Below are 20,282 nucleotides of genomic sequence, written 5' to 3'. Positions count from 1 at the left end.
GCTATTGACATTCATTATGATTTTACTGGAAAGATCAATAAAGGAATAGATGAATAAGAAAATCAATACCAAGTCAAATTTTAGCTCTAAGTTTTAAATTTTACCCTAAATTCTATACTTTAAAATGCTTTTCAATGTATCAAATAAAGAGAACAAAACATCAAGGTTTAGTTTCCCTTTACTTACCATGTTTCAAATCCCTGAAAGGTTAATAGATGGAGGTAAAACAGTAAATAAATAAATAAATAAATAAATTTAAAAAAAGAAGAAGAAAATAAAATAAAGAGAAAAAAAAGTATGCAAAAGTTGATTGCCAAATCAAAAATTCTCAGGAGTTAATCTTTAAGCATTGTTTTCTTATTTTATATATATGGTGAAATTATATTTGTCTGCTTGAATTCCCAGGTCTTTATTTATAAGACTAACTAATGTATTTATTTTAATAGCATCTTTAAAGCATAACTAATAATAGACTCCAGAATTTATAACTTTAAAAAAATTATCTGCTTTTATATAATTCTTATAGAATTACTTAATTTTATTCATTTTATTTATTTATTTTGGATGTGAGAACTTTGACATTGGTAAAGTGAATACATAAAACAGGGGAATATCAACATTTGGGATGAAGAATATATAAATATATATAAATATTGATCATTGTATGCTTTATCAATATCCTGCCATACTTTTTGTTTACTTTTTCCATTGTTCTCTTGACTTTTCCCTAATTATGTTACTTAATGGAAAGTTGTGTTCAATGTTTATAACTATGGCTATTTAATAATTCATATTCAGAAATATACCAGTTTATGATTTAAATACATATTTATTGAATAGCATCCTTATTTTCTATCATTACCTTATTTCATCACATTTTTGAAATTGTCAAAGCAATGTCATTCATAACAGTGAATACATTTTTATATTTTTAATTCTTTTATATTTTGTTAAATAAGTTGTCTTTAAGAAGAAAGAAGAGAAAAAATAAAATGTTAGAATTTACTTGTTAACAGGTTTATGCGCTTCTAAAATGTATTAGATAAAAGTACTCAGAATGTTTGAAGACTTGAATGACAATATTAAACAATGAAATTTTATTTTATTCACAAATGGCAAATCTGCAAGTAACCATTTTAACATTTTTATCCAATGCTACCCTTCAAGCCATGCTTTTGAGTTAGTACTATGTAAAGATTTTAAGAATTTCTGATCTCAATGTTCTTATTTCCTTTTAGTAATTCTTTAAGGAAACCTACTTTTTTTTCAGATTTTCAACCACTTTGTTTTGTTCACCTGTAACCATTGATCAGATATCTTGTTAGCTTATTATCGTATTAACACACGATTTCTCATTTTTAATAGAATGAGCAAATAAGGAAAGATAATAATATGTACTGAATTGATCAAAAGGGAAAGCTTAACTTTAAAGATCAGAGACGAAACAGTTTTGCGTGTAGCTGATTTCCCCAAATGGTTACCAGAGCTTGTTTTACCTGTGAATGAGATGGTCACAGTGGATGTGACGTATGTGACTTTTAAATCTTTTTCTTTGTTAAAATATTTTCAAGGGGCTAGACTTTCTATTTGTGCTCAAAGCTGATGCCAAAGCAGACTCCTCTGCCTTTTGGAATATGAAGAAATGGTCCTATGTAGAGACATTTTTATCTTGTTCAGAATTATTTCAGGGCATTTTCACCCACTTTTGCAACAAGCTGCTTTCCTTGCATGTAGTTTTCTAGAGCATATGGTTGCCCTGCTGTGCACAGAGTGAAACCACACAACTAATCTTTACAATTTTAGGAAGAGCAGAACCTTCATATATGGCAAACAGCATTGTGTTAGGTTTAGGGTGCATTGCATAGGATATTTTTCTCTTCACAATTACATCATTTGTATTCTAAAGCATGGACTATTGCTTTTTACTGTTAATGCTTGATATTTCTTTATTTAAATTATTCTTCCAATGGTATTTTCTCATAATAGCAAATGAAACTAAAGTGACGGAAATTTATAGATTAATTTTATCCAGAGCCCAGAGATGTTAGAAATTTTTCATTGAGGAGGCTTATATTAAGGGAGGGAAAAAAAGCCTCATCAACTCTTCTGAACTTTCCCTTTAGAAACAAATGCAGCCAAAGATGATTTTACTAAAAGGACTAGATGATGATTTGAATTTCAACTGATTTGAAAAGCAGTTGGCTTTTGCTACACCTTTAAATTCATCTGTTCACACCTTTAAAACAAAGTATTATGAGGCTTCAGGCCATGGGGTTATACTTGGCACTATCATCAGATAATTGATGTCTTCATTCAATATTAAATCCAGTTAATAAAGCTCCTATGCCTTATTAAGGTAAACATATTTAGGGTCAAATATTGTTGATTACTTAAAATTTTATATTAAAATGAATAAATTAGGATAGGGTACACTAATTGCATCTATTTACGGTTTTCTAAGACACATACTTGAGAGAGTTCTGATTGAATATATGGAATTATGTTATCTATGGTCAGGTGGTATAGATGATAGTACTGAAGTTTTAGAGTCAAATGAATGACCATATTTTATTAACCTATCCATAACCTTGGGCAATTAATTTAGCTCTTCTCCGTTTCCACATCTTTTAAAAGGGGCAATAAATAATTTTACATGGATATTTTGTGATTTCAATGAGACAGTACACATAGAGTACCTAATGCTTTAGATGCACAGCCAGTAAAACATATTGCCCCTTTCTGGATCATTTGCAAGAAGAAAATATACTCTGACTATATAAAAATCCTGTAAGGTAAAGATAAATGTGAACAAATTTATTTAAAAAAGATTAGCACAGAGTTTTAAATGTCTTAAGTAGCTCATTTCCTTGGGAAAAAAAATACATAGTTTAATGAAATATTGATATGGAATACTGGATACAAGTATATACAGTTCGATTTAACGCTATTCATATTGCTGTCATCTATAAGTTATACAAAAGTAAAGTGTAACATTCAACTCATCTCAGATTTCTATTAACTCCATATTTTTTTCTTGACAGTTTTACTTTTAATAGAATTACTTTTCAATTTCAATACAGCCAACTCATTTAAATTTCTGTTTATCTACTCTATATTTGTGAATCTCTATGTTTCTTACAGACATAATTGCTAGAAAACAGCACAGTTGTGTTGTCTAGATTTTCAAAACATTTTCTAAGAAAAAAGTGAGCAACCGATGGTAGGACGATGAGCAACAGCCAACAGTAATTCTACCTAGATGTTATCCTTTGAAGTACAATGGTGGTCATAAATTAAGAGATGTTGTTGAATACAATATCTGAGATGTAGATTTCAATTACATCTCTAATAATTTCCATGTACCAGTGGTATATTCATCAGAGTACATTTAGAAACAATAGAATGTTGCCTAATTTGAGGAAGTTTTACTTACAAAGGATTATTTCCAAATGAGTGAATGTAAAGAAACCACAAGGAACCATGCTGTAACCTATAGTAGCGGTAGCTGGGCTGTCATGATTCACAACTTGTTGGGATAAAGAGAGTGAGATGTTGGACAAAGTCACTTATTGCAGCCTGGCATGAAAGGACAAATGCCCTTTAATTAGGAGTCCTAACAAACTCCAATAATTGCAATGGTGAGGAATCCTGTGGAATAAAAATTCTGATCTTACTTTCCTCCCTCCCTTCATCCGCCTGCTGGAATCCCCCAGAGGTTAAGGGAGGCTGTTGACAGAGTCTAGTGCTTCAAAAGTTTAAATGTTAAGAAGAATCACCTGGGGATCTTGTTAAACTGCAGATTCTAATTCAATAGTTCTCAGTGGTGCTCTATATGCTGCTTTTCTAACAAGCTCCCAGGTGACGCCAATGCTTCTAATGCAATGCCACAATTTGTGTAGCAAGGATGTAGCCATTCAGATCAAACTTCTGGGCAGAGAACAAGGAGAATAGGGAGAATGGACCTGGAAAGGCAAATATAAAACATAGATGGGTATGATGAGTGTGTTGGCATTTTGAATAGCCATGAAATTAGCGATAAAACACTGCATTAGATACAACCATTAGAACCCATCTATGTTTATTTTAAACAGAATCTAGGCACTAATATTAATATTTCTAGTGAACTTTAGTAAAATATAATGACCTGAAATCACAGGGATGACGGACTGTTGTTATTTATTAAAGCAATTTATTTTCTTCTTTTTTAATGTAATTTTTTCATAAATTTATAACATCATTCAATGCACTAATGAAATTCATAGTGGAAGAATATATGCCACTGTCCATCGTCTGAAGAAAGTCATTAACTTTGACTGCTGTTTTTCAAAAAGTTGCTTCTTTCTTAATAAATCTCATTTTAGAACGCATTGTAGCATACGTAAGTGATTTCTTATGTTAAGCACAAAACAAATATTTTATGTAATAATATTTTACCATGAGTAAGAAAATATTAATGTTATTATTTTTGGGTTACAATTTATAATCAAATTATCTATGATAAAATTAACTTTTGAAATGAAAATGCAAATTAGAAACAAAACAAAACAGAAAATCACTTGTATTCTAGAGAACATAATATATCAAACAAAAAAGTCCCAAGAAAGTGCATAAATTAGTGGATATTAACTGTGCAATCAAAAACAATTTAAAAACTTAATTTGAAGCTGTCAGAAAATAAAGATTAAAAACAATTAAGGGCAGACAGTTTTAAAGTGTTAAAAGTATCTGTGAACTATACCAATGGTAACTCTTCCCATATGGTGACTTTTATTATGCCAATTATAAAAATCCCTAAAGAGAATATAAAAAATTCCACATTTTTCATATAATCCTGACATTTTACAGCATACCATAACTGTAAGACCTGTTACGCCAAGCATTGCGGGTGCATCTGCTGTTATCTGCATAAGTGTTATGGTTTCCTGAATTTGTTCCATTTCTAGGAAGAAAGAAAGCCCATATACAAATTTTAGAGTCTTTATGCAATGATTAGTACATGATTTTTTAGCCAGTTATGTAGTCTGTTCACAGTCTCCTAAGAATTAATAAATTTATCTAATCCTTAATTCCTATGAAAATTAACAAATTGGTTTTATTAAAACACAACGTCTCCTCTCCATACTCACCACTCTGTTTTTTTTTTTTTCTTTCCAAGTGAAAAATTTACACTTATTTCTTAGCCTAAAATGATTGAAAAATAAGATTCCAAAGATTTGGAAACTAGGTCAACCTCATTTCAACACTGAGACCTTGTAGCTTCAGGATCTTCTTTTGCAAAATAGAAAATGGTCTTGTTAGTGGAGAATCTTGAAATATGTTAAATAATTATTCATATAATCAATATGATTGTATTGATATGGTTTTATACATTTCTGCTAAATTTTCCATTTTGATCAAAGTTTTGGAGAGGTTTCTAACTTTGAATAGAAAAGTAAAATTTGAATTAAAAATTCAGAGAACATAGATAATTTATTTTGTATATTATTCCTACGTAGTGAAAAAGACATAACACAAAATAGTTGAAAACTTTTTGGTATATTGCATCATGAATCGGAATGGCTTCTGAGACTGACTAGACCTTAATATTATAAATGGTAAATAATATTAGTACAAATAACTGACATTTAAAGATTCTTGCTACATGTTGATTTCTAAATTTCTTGTCTAATTTAAGCACACTAGTAAAATTATGATTATATATTTTCTTTACCCTAAAAATTGAACATCACATACATTTTATATTTACACATCATACATGAAAGAATAAGTGATATGTACAAATGAGCACTGTGGCATAATTAGGAGTTTAAGATTAAAAAAATGTATTGGCTTTTCTGAACCATATTATTTATCTCTAACGGTTTTATAAATGGAGAGTATATTATGATTTTAAATAAATACAAAAATGAATATGTACTATTTCCTAATAAACTTAACTAGTTCAATTCCATCGTTTACGAATTTAAAAATATTTTAAATCTTGTGTATCCCTAGTATGTTTATCTCTACCAATGAATTTTTCTGTGCTTTAAGAACTTTTTTTAATTTTTATTTTTTGTGTGCTTTTTAAAATACTTAGTTGTACTACTACATTTCTCATCAAATTATAACCATTGCTTTTCTTTATACAAAGTTTATCTTCACTTATTTTTAACATATTTTGAAATAAAATATTTTTCACAAAGATTCATGAGCTACTTAATATTATGTCACTGAGTTTTCTATTATATCTTCTTCCTATGTAACCCAGAAACATTATCTAATTGTTGCAGGATACCTCTAGTCACTTTTTTAAAAACTATGCTACAGAAACATTTATAAGTCATATTATTTTCTCAGAAGTTTGTATTATTAATACAGTAGTAAATCTTATATGAAAGATGTTAAAGGAGATACTGCAGAAGTATTGTTTAGTTTTCAATCTAGCAGCAGTATAGTTTCTTGATTTTTCTTTGTCTAAGAATTACATCAAAAAAGTCATCATTAGCAGTCTCTGTGATAAGTATGTTCTGAAAAGTGTTTTGTTAAGCTAGTACAGGATGTAGAAAAAAAAAGTTAAATTTTTGTACTTGTTGACTTGTAACATAGAGCCACTATTTACTTATAAACCAACAACAAAAAAGTCATCTTTACACAGTTAAATAATTTTATAACTCCCCTACACATTTTAATCTCTGAAATAGAACTGATAATTCCGATTACATTAGTCTTTCTTTCCTCTCGCCCAAATTCTACTCCTAAATAGTTAAGAATTACATCTCTTAGAACTGAATAGCAAAGTTAATCAACATGTCCCATGTCTTATAGACTCGGAACATAGGTCTGCTAACTCCTAATCCAGTAAGCGGAATGCCAAAAATAGCACACTGTGTTTTGACATTACTTTAACCTCGTAGTCAGTGACTGATTAGTCTTAGTACTCATGTAAATAAATATACTGTCAATAGTGATACATGCCACTTTCTCAAAATCAAATACACACACAGAGACATGTTAGTTATTTTCAATATCCAAAACATTAAAAGGAAATTTTTTTATTAGTAGTATAGTTTATTAGTTTACTATAAAGTGAAAGACAAGATTAGAATTAATAAATTCAAAATAAAAAGTGGGAAACGCATATCTAGGTATCATCAAACACAGTACAAAAGAAGAAGAGAAAGGCATTATTGTACATTTGAAAAGAAAGCTTAAAATGAAGCAGAAATAAACAAAAACATAAACAAGCTACTAGTGACTTACTTGTTCATAAGAAATTATTTTCCTTTTTAAAATAATTATGATATGATTGAATTATAGATTTATAATATAGTTACTGACACTTCCAAGATACTTTATTGTTAAAATAAATACTACAAGTTTGGAAGAATAAAATAAATACAAGGTTAGAGTATTCCATTCATTTTACCTTCATTATTGTATTAGAATATAATCTAAGTGGAAAATGAGGAGGGCTTCAGAATGTTCTGAAAGCATTTAATAAATGCCACTGTCTTCTGTGAGAGCCCCATGCAAACATGAAAGCAAATTATTTCTAATTAAAACAATGTTCTGCTAACTAATACTAAATATGTCTGTTTCTTCTTTTTCAAAGATAAATGTTCTGCATATTACATACTTTCGCTATACATGCATAGCAATGAAATAGAATAATATATTTCAGATAAGTAACTTTTGAGATTGTGTAATGAGGGATTCAATTTTTAAAGGAACTTCAAGCCAGGAAATGTTTTATGACTTTAAGTTATAGAAGCTCAGTGATAAAAGGACCAATTAAAGGTTACATTTTCCAAATGTCCAACTGATACTTAAATTCCTTCTACTACACCTATGTAATATGATCAATTTCCTAACATTAAAGGCCAGTACCAACGCTACATATACTACTTTCCAATCTGTCTTATCCCACCAATACCACATGTTCTCAAGTTACACTTAGAAAGTTTTTGTAACATAAAACATAAAGACAAATGCCTGTTACACCATAAAAGTTGGTATTGGAAACAAAATCCAGCTATGATTTATATGTGTGAATATATGGTTAATTTTCATTGTAGGCATTTTAATTTAAATCTTTTCAAATAATGACTTTAGCTGATTAACATGAAAATTAGATGAGGTTTAAGTAAGAATCAATCAATATCATTTTCTTAAGTTTTTAAATGCAATTTTGAATTTATATTGATCTTGAAGACAACAAACAACCTGAAGACACCACAGTGATAATCCACTACATGGCTTAAAACTAATATAGGTTACAAAACAAAGTGGTTTTGCTAGTGTCCAGGGCTTACAACTAAATAAAGAGGGATTTGATTGCTGGCCTAATATTCTTCTCTGCCAGGCCTTTCCTGTATTATAAAATATTTCTATTACACTAAGCAAAAAAGTCAAACCAAAAATGTAATGAAAATTTCAAAAAATGATTGAAAATTGTTTAGCATATGAAAGAAAAGAAAATGAATTGTGCATATGCTTATCAATTTTGCATTTAATGCTTTCTAAAATTATTACAGCATACATAGTTTTTCTGTATTTTATCTTGAGATTTGCAAATGAAAATGCTTCATCTTGGGCGTTCATTTTTTAAAATTACTTCCTCCTTTCCTCCCATCGTAGTTCATGATCAATAAAGGGAATTCTCCCAACAAAATACCTTTAGTTAAAAAACTCGAATTAACAATATTGTATATATTCATTCATACACTCATACAAATATGACATGCATTTTGGGAGGCTGAGGCGGGTGGATCATTTGAGGTCAAGAGTTCGAGACCAGCCTGGCTAACATGGTGAAACCCTGTCTCTACTAAAATACAAAAATTATCTGGGCACGGTGGTGCGTGCCTGTAACCCCAGCTACTTGGGAGGCTGTAGCAGGAGAATCGCTTGAACCTGGGAGGCGGAGGTTGCAGTGAGCCGATATGCCATTGCACTCCAGCCTGGGCAACAGAGCGAGACTCCGTCTCAAAAAACAACATCAAAAAAAAAAAAAAAAAAAAAAAAAAACAGGACCCGGCGCGGTGGCTCATGCCGTTTTCCAGCACTTTGGGAGGCCAAGGCAGGCGGTTCACCTGACAGGAGTTTCAGACCAGCCTGGCCAACATGGCGAAATCCCGTCTCTACTAAAAGTACGAAAATTAGCCGGGTGTGGCACACGCCTGTAATACCAGCTACTTAGGGGACTGAGGCAGGGGAACTGCCTGAATCCAGGGGACGGAGGTTCCAGTGAGCCGAGATCGCGCCACTGCACTCCAGCCTGGGCGACCGAGCGATACTCATTCTCAAAACAATCAATTAAACAAAAATATGACATGAGCAAAATATTTTTTCTGCCTTTTTGAGGAGCTTACAGTACAGTGGAGGCAATTGCCACACATGACACACTGTCTAAACATTTTCCTTAACCTATATGAAATACCATAATTTATTTTAACATTAACTCTATAATAAATTTTACATGCTTATTACTGAAATGCATCAGGTTAAAAAGTCAGGTTAATTTTCTAAGTTAAATATGGTCATCAGAAGCACTCATTACTTGATGACAAGTCAAGATTTATGCCATGTATCTTTTATGGATAGTGAAAGCTATATTTTTATGGCATATATTGTAATATTAAATACCTAATACATGATTTATCCTTTTAATTTATTCATTAGGAGACATATATTATTCTTTCCATTAAAAATATAAACAGCTAAAGTATTTGTTTTCTGTTTAACATATTTTATAGCTTTTGTGAATTTAAATTTTATGCTATTAATTCACACTTTGTCATATCCAAAGATGGATATTCTCCTCACCTTTCATCTTCTGCATCTGTATTACAATTATTATAGTTTTTATTTAAGAAAAATAGATTTATCATTATTCAAGATAAATTGACATATAGATGCTTATAAAAGAGAAAGCTAAGGTGCTTTTAGAAGCAGGAAAAACCTTACCCAACCAAATAATTAAACCGAGGTACTTGTAAGTAGGCATGTTAATCTGTCCCCTTCTACACTCACTGCCACTTCCCCCCAGTATTAGTAACTCATTATTTACAACTTTGAACTCTTTGATCTGTAGGATTTTATTCTTTTGCCGTTTTCTCCTTTGGTCTGATAATCTTTTCATTTAGTTTTCTTTATTCTTTTTGAAATCCAGACTTGTGTTAAAATCATCATGAAATCTTCAGATCTATTTGTAACACTTATGAAGTCAAATCTTATAATGCAGAGAAAAGTAGAGGTAGATTCCTACTTATAATTCATGTTTCCAACAGAAAAATCTAGAATTATGCCAGAAAATACAAAATGCAAATTTTGTTAAAAAGTATTTTGAGACAGCAGAAAATTCACATGTGACAAAACTAAATTTAGAGCAGCTGAACACTTTAGAAGAATTAAACTTTAGTTTACCGTGGGGGTGGGGCTGGGGGTAGAAGAGAATCACAACAAAAAGTGTCACTTGGGAGGGATGTAGTCATTTTTTCACCATAAATAAGGATTCACAATTAAAGAATCTTGGAACTATAAAGAGAGAGGCCATCTAGTCTTAGCTGCTTATTTAAGAGAATAAAGCAGGTGAAAAGGCAGATTCTTGTCCAAAATCCCACAATGTTTACTAAGAATCAGTCTTATAAATCCTGCTCCAAAGATAATATACCTCTTTTTTAAAATATATTCTGTGTGTATAGATCGTTCATATCTTATATTCACATAAACCACCAGGCCCTTTCTCTACTATCCTACTTTTGAAGTTATTAACAAGAAAAAATTACCTTAAAATGTTTCATAAACCAATAAATATCCATGATTTGAACTAATTGTGTAGAATGACATTCAGAAATAGTGAAGCAGTAATTTTAAACCATGTAACAAAAACCATTTTTGCTTTTTTTTTTTTTTTAATTTATAACATGAAGAAAACCTAATTGCATAACATTTAAGGAAACCTGGTAAAAAGTAATATGTAAAGAATTCCACACTGTAACTGAACAAGTTAATTATATTTCTTGTTTACACTAAGTTTTGTAAAAGACAATAATTGAAGTAGGGAAGGGTGATGAGGAGTGATTGGCCAATGGGGACAAAATTACAGTAAGATAGAAGGATAAAGAAGACAAATTCTAGCATTTGATAGCACAATAGGACAACTATATTTAACAGTATCTTATATTTCAAAATAGCTAGAAGATTTGGAATGTTTTCAACACAAAGAAATAATAGATATTTGCAGTGATCAATATACCAATTACTCAGATTTGATCATTACACATTGTATGCTTACATCAAAATATCCTATGTATCCCATAAATATGTACAACTACTATATCTAAAAATAGTAGTGAGATATTTTTGATGGGCTCCAAATACCTGTAGTTCACTTTCATACATAGTGTCAAAAGCAATGATAATAAATGGAAATGATTGATAGAAATATTAAAATATATTTTAAATTTTTCTAATTAAGTCATATTCTTAAATGTGTCCTAACATTTCAAATAGGCTAAATTTTTAGGAAATTTATTTTAAAAAACAAACCTATGAAATCCTTCCCACTATTTTAATACTCCAGCATTTTTACTTTGCTAGTTTAATTTATTCCATAAAAGTTGATGAATTCAAGTGGTTTATGATAAACTGCTGAGATTTCACTTTTATATAAAAATTTGGACAGTTTAAAAAAACACAGTTTGAAAAATATGTATATGTAGGATTTTCCCTGTGGAATATTTAAAATCCTTTTACACTACTTAGTGTGTTACTACTAAAGTGATTATATTGCTTAAAAAAAATTCTTCTGGGTACTATATCAGGCTTAAGAAAATGTTTTCTTTATCTTGCATAATTCCATGCTAACAAAATTTGTTAACTTGAATTTCATTTTAAAATTGTATTTCCTGATACATGTTTTTGTTTGTTTTCTTAACTAGTGAAAAAGGCCATAGATTTTAAATCTAGAGGATTTAAATTGTTTCCAGGGAAAGACAACAGCAACAAGTTTTCTATCTGTGAGTGTACTTCTTTTTTGTTACTTTCTCTAGCGCAAGAGTGAAGTTTGTGGTGTCTGTGTTGTTTGTATGTGTTTTACAAAATATTTGTGTATTTACCAAATTAACTGCATTAATATCTGTATAACATGCATGATGATTATTCAATATTTTATATTTAAATGTGTATTGAGTTAATGGATTAACATGGCAAACTCCCAGCCTCAGATTATTTTTGATAAAGTTTATTTTATATTTCAAGATGTAAAAATATTCTTTTGATCTTAAGTCTTGAGGACACTCAAGTTTAGTTCTAGAAGGTGAGGCAAAAGTAAGATTTCTAAAATTGGCGATTTCTTGTAGGAATTCTTGATTGACTATATCTTAATTTCAACATAAGTGTTTTTCTAAGAAAGATTACTTTTAAAATAGCAATTTTTATTTAAGAAAAAACATTCTTAATTTGAGCTAATTTACATAAACCTATGAAATCAAATATTTTATAAAATGATTAATTATTGCTATTCACTTTTTGAAAATCTTATAAAATCGCCTGAAGTACACAATTTTACTTACAAAATCAGGGCTTCATGTAACCTCTGAAGTTCATCCCAAAATCTCAAATTAAGAATCACTGATTTAGAACATTCATTTAAATTACCATAACCAAACATGACTTTTTTAGTAGAGCTATGCATTTTTGTAGTAAAATTTAATAGCAGTTGCTGGAAATTGTCAACAGTACTGTTGCATATTAGAAACCTTGAAACAAGCCATTTATGACACAATACCTGACTTCCAAAATAACATTGCTAATATATGAGTAGTTATTTCAAATTTCATACATATTGTTACTGTTCATTTTTCAACAAGAGCATATTTTTTAATTTTATTTTTCTTCAGTTCCAAGTCACCTCATGAAATAATTTTATACTTATTTCTTTAACAAAAATCATTTATTATAGCTATATCAAAAAGGACTTTACCTAAGTGTTTATTTATTCGTACATATAAACAGTAATTGACAAAAATTGAGCAGTTATGTCAATTATCGAGAAACAAACTTGGAGTCTTATGTTATAAAATATTTAATGATGTTATAATTTTCAAATGTGATTTTTACATTTTATTAGTTAGACTTGAGAATACGAATCCAAAACCAGAAGAGATATCACTAGGAAATCATTGATCCGGTTGGGTTACCTGTTTAAAAAGCACCAAACAACTAATTTCAAAGGGTTTGGTTGTATAATTAATACTTCTTCATGTATTTCGGGGGCTAAAAACATTTTCAAGATTGATACTGTCAGTTTTTAAGGAAAATAAGCAATGCTACAATATGACTTATATATAAATTATTCAACACATTTTTGAGAGAAAGACATTTTCTATAATAACAAGTATAAATTTAAGAAATTGCCCGGTGAGATGACTCTTACATATCAAATTCTTCAGGTCATCATGAAATAAAAATTAAATGCTAGCAAAATTAAATATTATGTTTACTACACTTTTTCTAATATTTCATGTGGCCAATATATTTATTTCTGAATTCTAGGTAGAATTAGAACGTATTAGAATGGCTTACCCTCTTCTCATTTTGTCTACACATGTGTTATTTGACATGTTGCATGGTTCAAACTTCCAAATATTCAGGAAAATTCAGGCTATTTGTGCTAAGAGAGCTAGGATTTATCAAGGCGTTGTAAGATGTATGTAACTCTGTATCCCTGTTGGTATATTGCCTTAGTGGAAATATATATTATTTTCACTTTTCCTATACATGGGTTATGAAGGTGAACCAAAAGGGAATTAGACGTGGCTAAATTCTAGGGAAAAAAATTCTAATAAAAAATATCTCATTTAAGAAATATTTGCTTTGAAACAGGCAAAAAGTTAATATGAGGCAAAAATGTTAATTTGCTCCATAATTTTAAAATAAGTTTTGCATTTATTCATTGTATTTTCTATAAAAATATTTGTAAGTACTCTTGCTTTTTCATTTTTTGAAGATAAGTAATTCTCACTTCAAAATATTTTTTGCAAATTTACTATCATTATAAAATAGCAAACCAACATTATCTTGAATTTCATTTTACTATAATTTGTTTCTAAAATATTTAATAACTCATTTCAAAAATCTATTCTTTCATGGTTGTTTGCAGTAGAATTATATTGTTTTAATTTGTATCATTATTATATATCTATTTCAAGTACGCATTCACATATTCATCTCTTTAACATTTATTCAATCTAGGACAAAATAATTAAAAAGAAAGACAGTTTTTATCTGACATTCATCTTTAAAATAAAAAAAAAAATTAAAGCTTGCGCTCTTTGAAAAAATGATCAATTCTATGATAGGCACGGCCCAAAGTCAGTGTAAGCACAGAGGACATCGAATACCCAAACTGCCAAAGTATGTGTGTATTTGAAGGTCTCATAATGGTACCTTTAGATTTTAAATAAGAAATGAATTAACAAGAGATTCGGGAAGCTCCAATAGTGTTCATGGGCAGAGATTGGTTGTTTAAATGGCTGATTCAGATTTTTTTTTTTTTTTTTTCAGTTTTTACACCTGAACTCTAAATTGCCCCTATCTACCCCTTGTTCTTTTTCAAAAATTGATTTCACCAAGAAAAGAAACTATGGATTTAAAAAAATTTAAGTTAAATATAAAAGGTTTTGTATTTTTACAATGTTAAAGTTAATGAACTAGTAGTCTTTCCAAATTTTTTAGTAGGCTCCTCTAGAATATTATTGTGGAATTATGAGGAAACTGTGAACCTGCCATAAATGATTGTGTTTTCTTTCCTATTCTTCAAATCCATACTATTATTCATTCATATTATCCACTCATTCCACAGTTCCTCCATGGCAGCACTATGCTAGACTAAGAAGGCAAAATAGTGAATAAAACATATTTTCAACCCTCAAGGATTCAATATTTTACTGGGAAGCTAAATTAGTTAAGACATAACTCTTTGTAGAATATGAAGTGTTTTAGTATAAAAATAACAACACAGCGTTGATACCAATGATGTTTGAGTTCAGAAAAAGATCCAAAGCACTTGATATTATAAGTTGAAATAAAAATTTAAATCTAATTTTTAAAAATCTGAGAAAAGTGACAATGTCAGCAGCTGGAAGAGGTAATGTGGAGGTGAATTTTAGTCAGAGTCCACTTATTTTTATCTTTAGCGTATATTATGGGCTATATAAAATCAGAAGCCATAAGAAAACATGCTTACTCACACTATTCATGTAATTAAACTTTTAAAGAACATTCATATTCTTAAAATGATGCAAGTTGCTATGCAAATTAAAATAAGTATGAGTGATAAATCTGTCCAGTTACATCAATGGCATTGTGAAATGAAAGGAGATGATTGAATGAATACTAACTTCAGTTAATTGTCTTGGCATCACTTAGCTATGGAAAATTCTGAAATATAAAAATATCAAAAGAAATGAAAGATTGTACTTTTTTTATTTAAAAAATGTTTAAATATTTACAATTAAAGAACATTAAATACACGTACCATGCAGAAGCTCTCTCATTATCCTTACATTTTAAATAGGAAAGTTTTTCCTCTTGCAGATGTCCAGAAATGGTGGTTTAAATGACACTTTCAAGCAGACAGAAATAACTTGACAATTAAAATAATAAGAACTGGGATTAATTAGGTGAAAGTGGTGAAATTATACACATGCTCTGCATTTTAAGGTAAAATGTTTGGGAAAATGTTTTGAATTGTAGTTAATGATATAGTTTCTGCCTTGTCGAGCTTTTTGAGAAGCTATAGAGCTCCGGGTTAAAAGTAGAATTTCTCGAATCAGACTGCCTGAGTTTAAATATAGATTCCCATTAACTAGCAATATGACTTTGGACATATTTCTTAACCTATCCATGACTCAGTTTTCTCACCTGTAGGAGGTGTAAAATAATAGTAGCTACTCCTAAAATGGTTGTGAGAACTAAATGGGGTGACACACGTAAAGTATGTAGAATAGTTCTGGACCTATAGTATTATTTGAGTGTTAACTATCATTTAAATTCATATAAAATATTTAACCAAATTTTATTTTGACACAAAATGACAGTGAAATGTTAAAAAATGGGATTTTTCTTATTTTTATTTTCTAATAATGTATTCACAAGCTGCTTGTTCATTACCCTATAATCTGTGTTACATGTCATAATACAAAAAAGCAGTTAAGCTTAAGTCATGCCACCTCTTTTCCTCATTTCCACTGCACATTTAAAAACTCACATTTTAATAAACATACGCTACAATATTTCCAAAAGTCTTTTAAAGATTGGAAAGAGGATTTTTTTTAGAAAATGATCAGTCCTTTGACAACAAATATAAGATGGTATTGTCAATCAAACAACTAGGACATATTTCTTGAAAATATATTAAATAGGTATATTAAAATAAGTATGCTTTTTCTCTATTTTTATCAAGTATATAATCTTTTTCTATAGTTGACTAAAGGTATATGAAGCTATTAATTTATAATATATTAAGATAATTTTTAATTAAATAAAAAATTGTCCAAATGAAATACTTCAAGTTATTTAAAAAGATAAATTAGAATAACATGGAAAAAATGAGCGATCATCTTTTGGAAGAATTGGTACCTAAGCTAAATCTTGAATATTAGATAGGGTTTTGATAGCTAAAGGGGAAGGAAAGGAAAACATGGAGACATGGAGAAAACACAAATGTGTGGAGTCAGTATGTTCAGCAAATTGCAGAACAGCGAACAGACAATGGAACTTGAGTGATGGATGCATGTTGGTGACTAGTGAGAAATAAAATTGATGCAGTAGAAAATCTAGAATAAGTGGAGATTTGAGCAGTAATAAAAACTGTGTTTTAGAAAGTTTAGTCCTCCTCTGGTATTCAAGATGTATTGGAGATAGATGAAAATGAAGTCACAAAAGCATCAAAGTGATTAGGTTGAATTTGAGAGGATAGATTAGATGACAAAGGAAATTTTGGTAGATAATCAAATAGGCCATTGAAAAATTGAGAAAGGAACTTCAAAAAGATTAGAAGTCATTAGCAAATAGGTCATTCTGTCAAGGCAGGAGGGAATTTCAAACATAGAGAGTTGTAAACTGATGCCTTTGGATTTGTCTGCTGTAGTAGAATCAGCAAAAGTAAGACTGGCCAAAAAACCCAGAAAGGTAAAGAGAGATTGTATAGCAAGTTAGAGAATCAGAAAAGCACAAATATCCTGTGATATGAATTAGTGAGCTGTAATGCAGTTGGCAAGAAGGACATCATTGGTAATACTAAGAAAATTATTTTCTTAGAGTAACAGAAGCACATGAAAAATCCTATGTTTAATTTAGAAAATGACAACTTTACTACAACCATAACTGTTGAGCCGGCATCTGATAGCTATCTTCTTATCTGATGAATCAATTTGAATTAAATAAATTAAATTATATTCAGCAGTCCAGGGGTTCTCAATTTTGACTTTATATTAGAATTACCTTGAGAGTTAGTATTAATTTTAAAATGACTCACACCTACAACCCCAGCACTTTGGCACCTTGGATGACCAAGGCAAGAGGATGGCTTAAGTCCAGGAGTGCAAAGCTACAGTGAGCTATGATTGTGCTGCTGCATGCCAGCATGGATGACAAAGCAAGACTCTTTAAAATAAAAAACAAAAACTCCCAAAAAACTGATGCCAGAGTCCTACCCTAGATTTATTGCATTAGAATATCTAGAGGTAGAAGTAGTCATCTTTATTCTTTTAAGAAAGATCTACCTGTGTTTTCAGTTCACAGTGTAGGATAACAAGCACTGGATAGTTTAGAATTTTTTTCTCTCTGGAATCTCTGCTTAGGCACTGTTTTTTCTTAAAAAGAGCAGGTAAATTGATAAAAAGTAAAATAAGAGAATTTATCCTCCAGTTCACTTTAAGATTGAATTTATTAAACACTATCACTCAAAATTTCATTACTATCTGATTGAATAATAATAATCTAACTTGAGGTGCTTAGGCACTGTTTTTTCTTAAAAAGAGCAGGTAAATTGATAAAAAGTAAAATAAGAGAATTTATCCTCCAGTTCACTTTAAGATTGAATTTATTAAACACTATCACTCAAAATTTCATTACTATCTGATTGAATAATAAAAATCTAACTTGAGGATTTAGTTATCCAATGTGGTAATATTCACTGAAGATAGTAATACATCTTTGACTTTCTGTTTTGAAGAAACTGCTGAAATGTGTAAAAAAGCTAAATAAATCGTATTCGTGGAAGTTGCTTGAGGGTAAAGCTATTGTTTTGGTTTACACCATTATGTAATAATTTAAAGGAGTACCTAGTAATTTGCACCACTGTTGTATTTTAATGCTGGCAGATCAAATTGCTTTATCATATACCTAATAAGAAGTGTTAGAACTCTGAACTTTTTTCATACATATTTTTTATTACACCTTCAGAAATAATAAGCATCCAAATAACACTATCATAACTGGTGGTTGACTTCTTTGTTGCCAATGATTAATGAAAGCTCTGGACACTGATACTCTGAGAATGTGTTTCCAGAGATTTTCCCATTTGATGGAAACTAAAAACAAAAGTGATAAATATTAATGTGTTAATAGGCAGACTAGTACAAGTTATTGAATATGAACAGCAAATTTATTTTCTTATTAGTTCATAAAATGATTTAGCCTACTTTATTGGTTTATAAAATTGTAGTTGAACAAATGCTTAAATGATAGTGATTATAGTGACAAAATATAAGAATGCATTTTATGTATATTTTAAAATTAATATCATCAACTTTCTAATCACATATATTTTGTTTCTTTTTTCTTTTTTCCCCTGCTGTTGCAGTAAATGAGGGCGGTATTAAAACAGCTTCCAATTTATGCCCAGATCCAGGAGAACCAGAAAATGGGAAGAGAATCGGATCAGATTTTAGGTAATATTTTAAAATATTGACTTCATTATCTATCTTGTCAAGTTTTATTTTAATTTAAATGTTTAAAATAGCTAATAATATAAAGATGAAGTCTTGGTGTCATCAAACTGCATTTTATCAATGTATTAGTATTAATAATATTTAATTATTTTAAAGGGATTAGTTAAGTAATACATTAACTTTATTAGAACACTTTTTTTAGTTTAAATGATTAATTCTCATCATGTAGTAAGTGAAAAATCATGGGATTTAAATTTTAAAGACATAACTTTGAGTTCCAATTTTGCTACTTATTAGTTGTCTGATATTGGGTAAGTTGTTCTATCCTGTTTGCCTGAGTTTCTTCTTCTGCAACATGTAAATCATATTTACCACATATAATAGTGAGTTTCAAATGAGGCAATGTCTGTAAAACCTTCCAGCAGATGTTCTATAAACACCTTATTTGTATTGTGTAATTCTAACTGGAGTAGAATTTTTATGACCGTCATATATTAGTATTAATTTTATTAATTTAAAATTAAGTTAACAGACAACCTAGAGAATTTATGTAATATACTGTGGTAGCCATTAATTTACATAACTATCAAATAACGCTTTTAAATAAACTTGAATTTTCCTTAGTTCTCTATATTTTACAAATAAAAGATTATAAAAAGCCTATCAAAACTTTAAATGATAATCTCACGAAAACTCACAAATACCTATTTTTTTCAATTTTATTGAAAATTGAAAATTTTTATTTTTCAATTATTGATGCTAACGTTTATAGTTACAGATACCACATATTTTTTATTTTTACTTATTCATATTATTTGTATAAAGCACAAATGATACTCTAAAGAATATCCCTATGAAGAAAAAAAAATAGTTCTTGGAATATAGACCTATAATAAATTTTCCCCATGGATCTTTCAGAATAACTTAAGGTTACATTTTGCTATACTTGGAGTGGAAAATAATAATACAGTTTCCACACAAACACAATTGTAATTTTCTAAAATGTTTACGTAACTTTAACCACTCTCAAAACTTAATACAGGTAATAGTGCTTGAAGAAACACACTAAAGAGAAATTCAAAAGATTTGGGGACTGGTCAGACTTTTACCTATTTTACTAATTTTATTAAAATCAACTAAATATTTGAGTCTTAATGACTAATGATTATATCTTATAGACCACAAAGTGATAAGCAATTAAATATTTCTTTTTTCCAAGTATTTTTTATTTCTTATAAAATCTATTTTATCCCTATATTTTAAATGAGAAAACTGAAGTTTGTTTACCTGGCTAATAATTTGATGGAACTGGGATTTGAACTCTTTACTTGCAGACTCCAA

General features: G+C 29.5%; 1 protein-coding gene across 1 annotated transcript in view; it reads left to right on the top strand.

Annotated features, from left to right (window-relative positions):
* CSMD3 (CUB and Sushi multiple domains 3) overlaps nt 1-20,282 on the top strand; it is a 1,271,497-nt gene that overhangs the window by 500,186 nt on the left and 751,029 nt on the right. The window contains exons 7-8 of the mRNA XM_026454566.1: nt 11,925-12,002; nt 18,854-18,941. Coding sequence (XP_026310351.1) covers nt 11,925-12,002; nt 18,854-18,941 — 166 coding nt within the window. The remainder of the gene's footprint in view (nt 1-11,924; nt 12,003-18,853; nt 18,942-20,282) is intronic.

The sequence above is a fragment of the Piliocolobus tephrosceles genome, chromosome 7 (assembly GCF_002776525.5).
Source record: "Piliocolobus tephrosceles isolate RC106 chromosome 7, ASM277652v3, whole genome shotgun sequence".
Classification (NCBI taxonomy): Eukaryota; Metazoa; Chordata; class Mammalia; order Primates; family Cercopithecidae; genus Piliocolobus; species Piliocolobus tephrosceles.
This window is presented reverse-complemented; position numbering and strand designations above follow the sequence as displayed.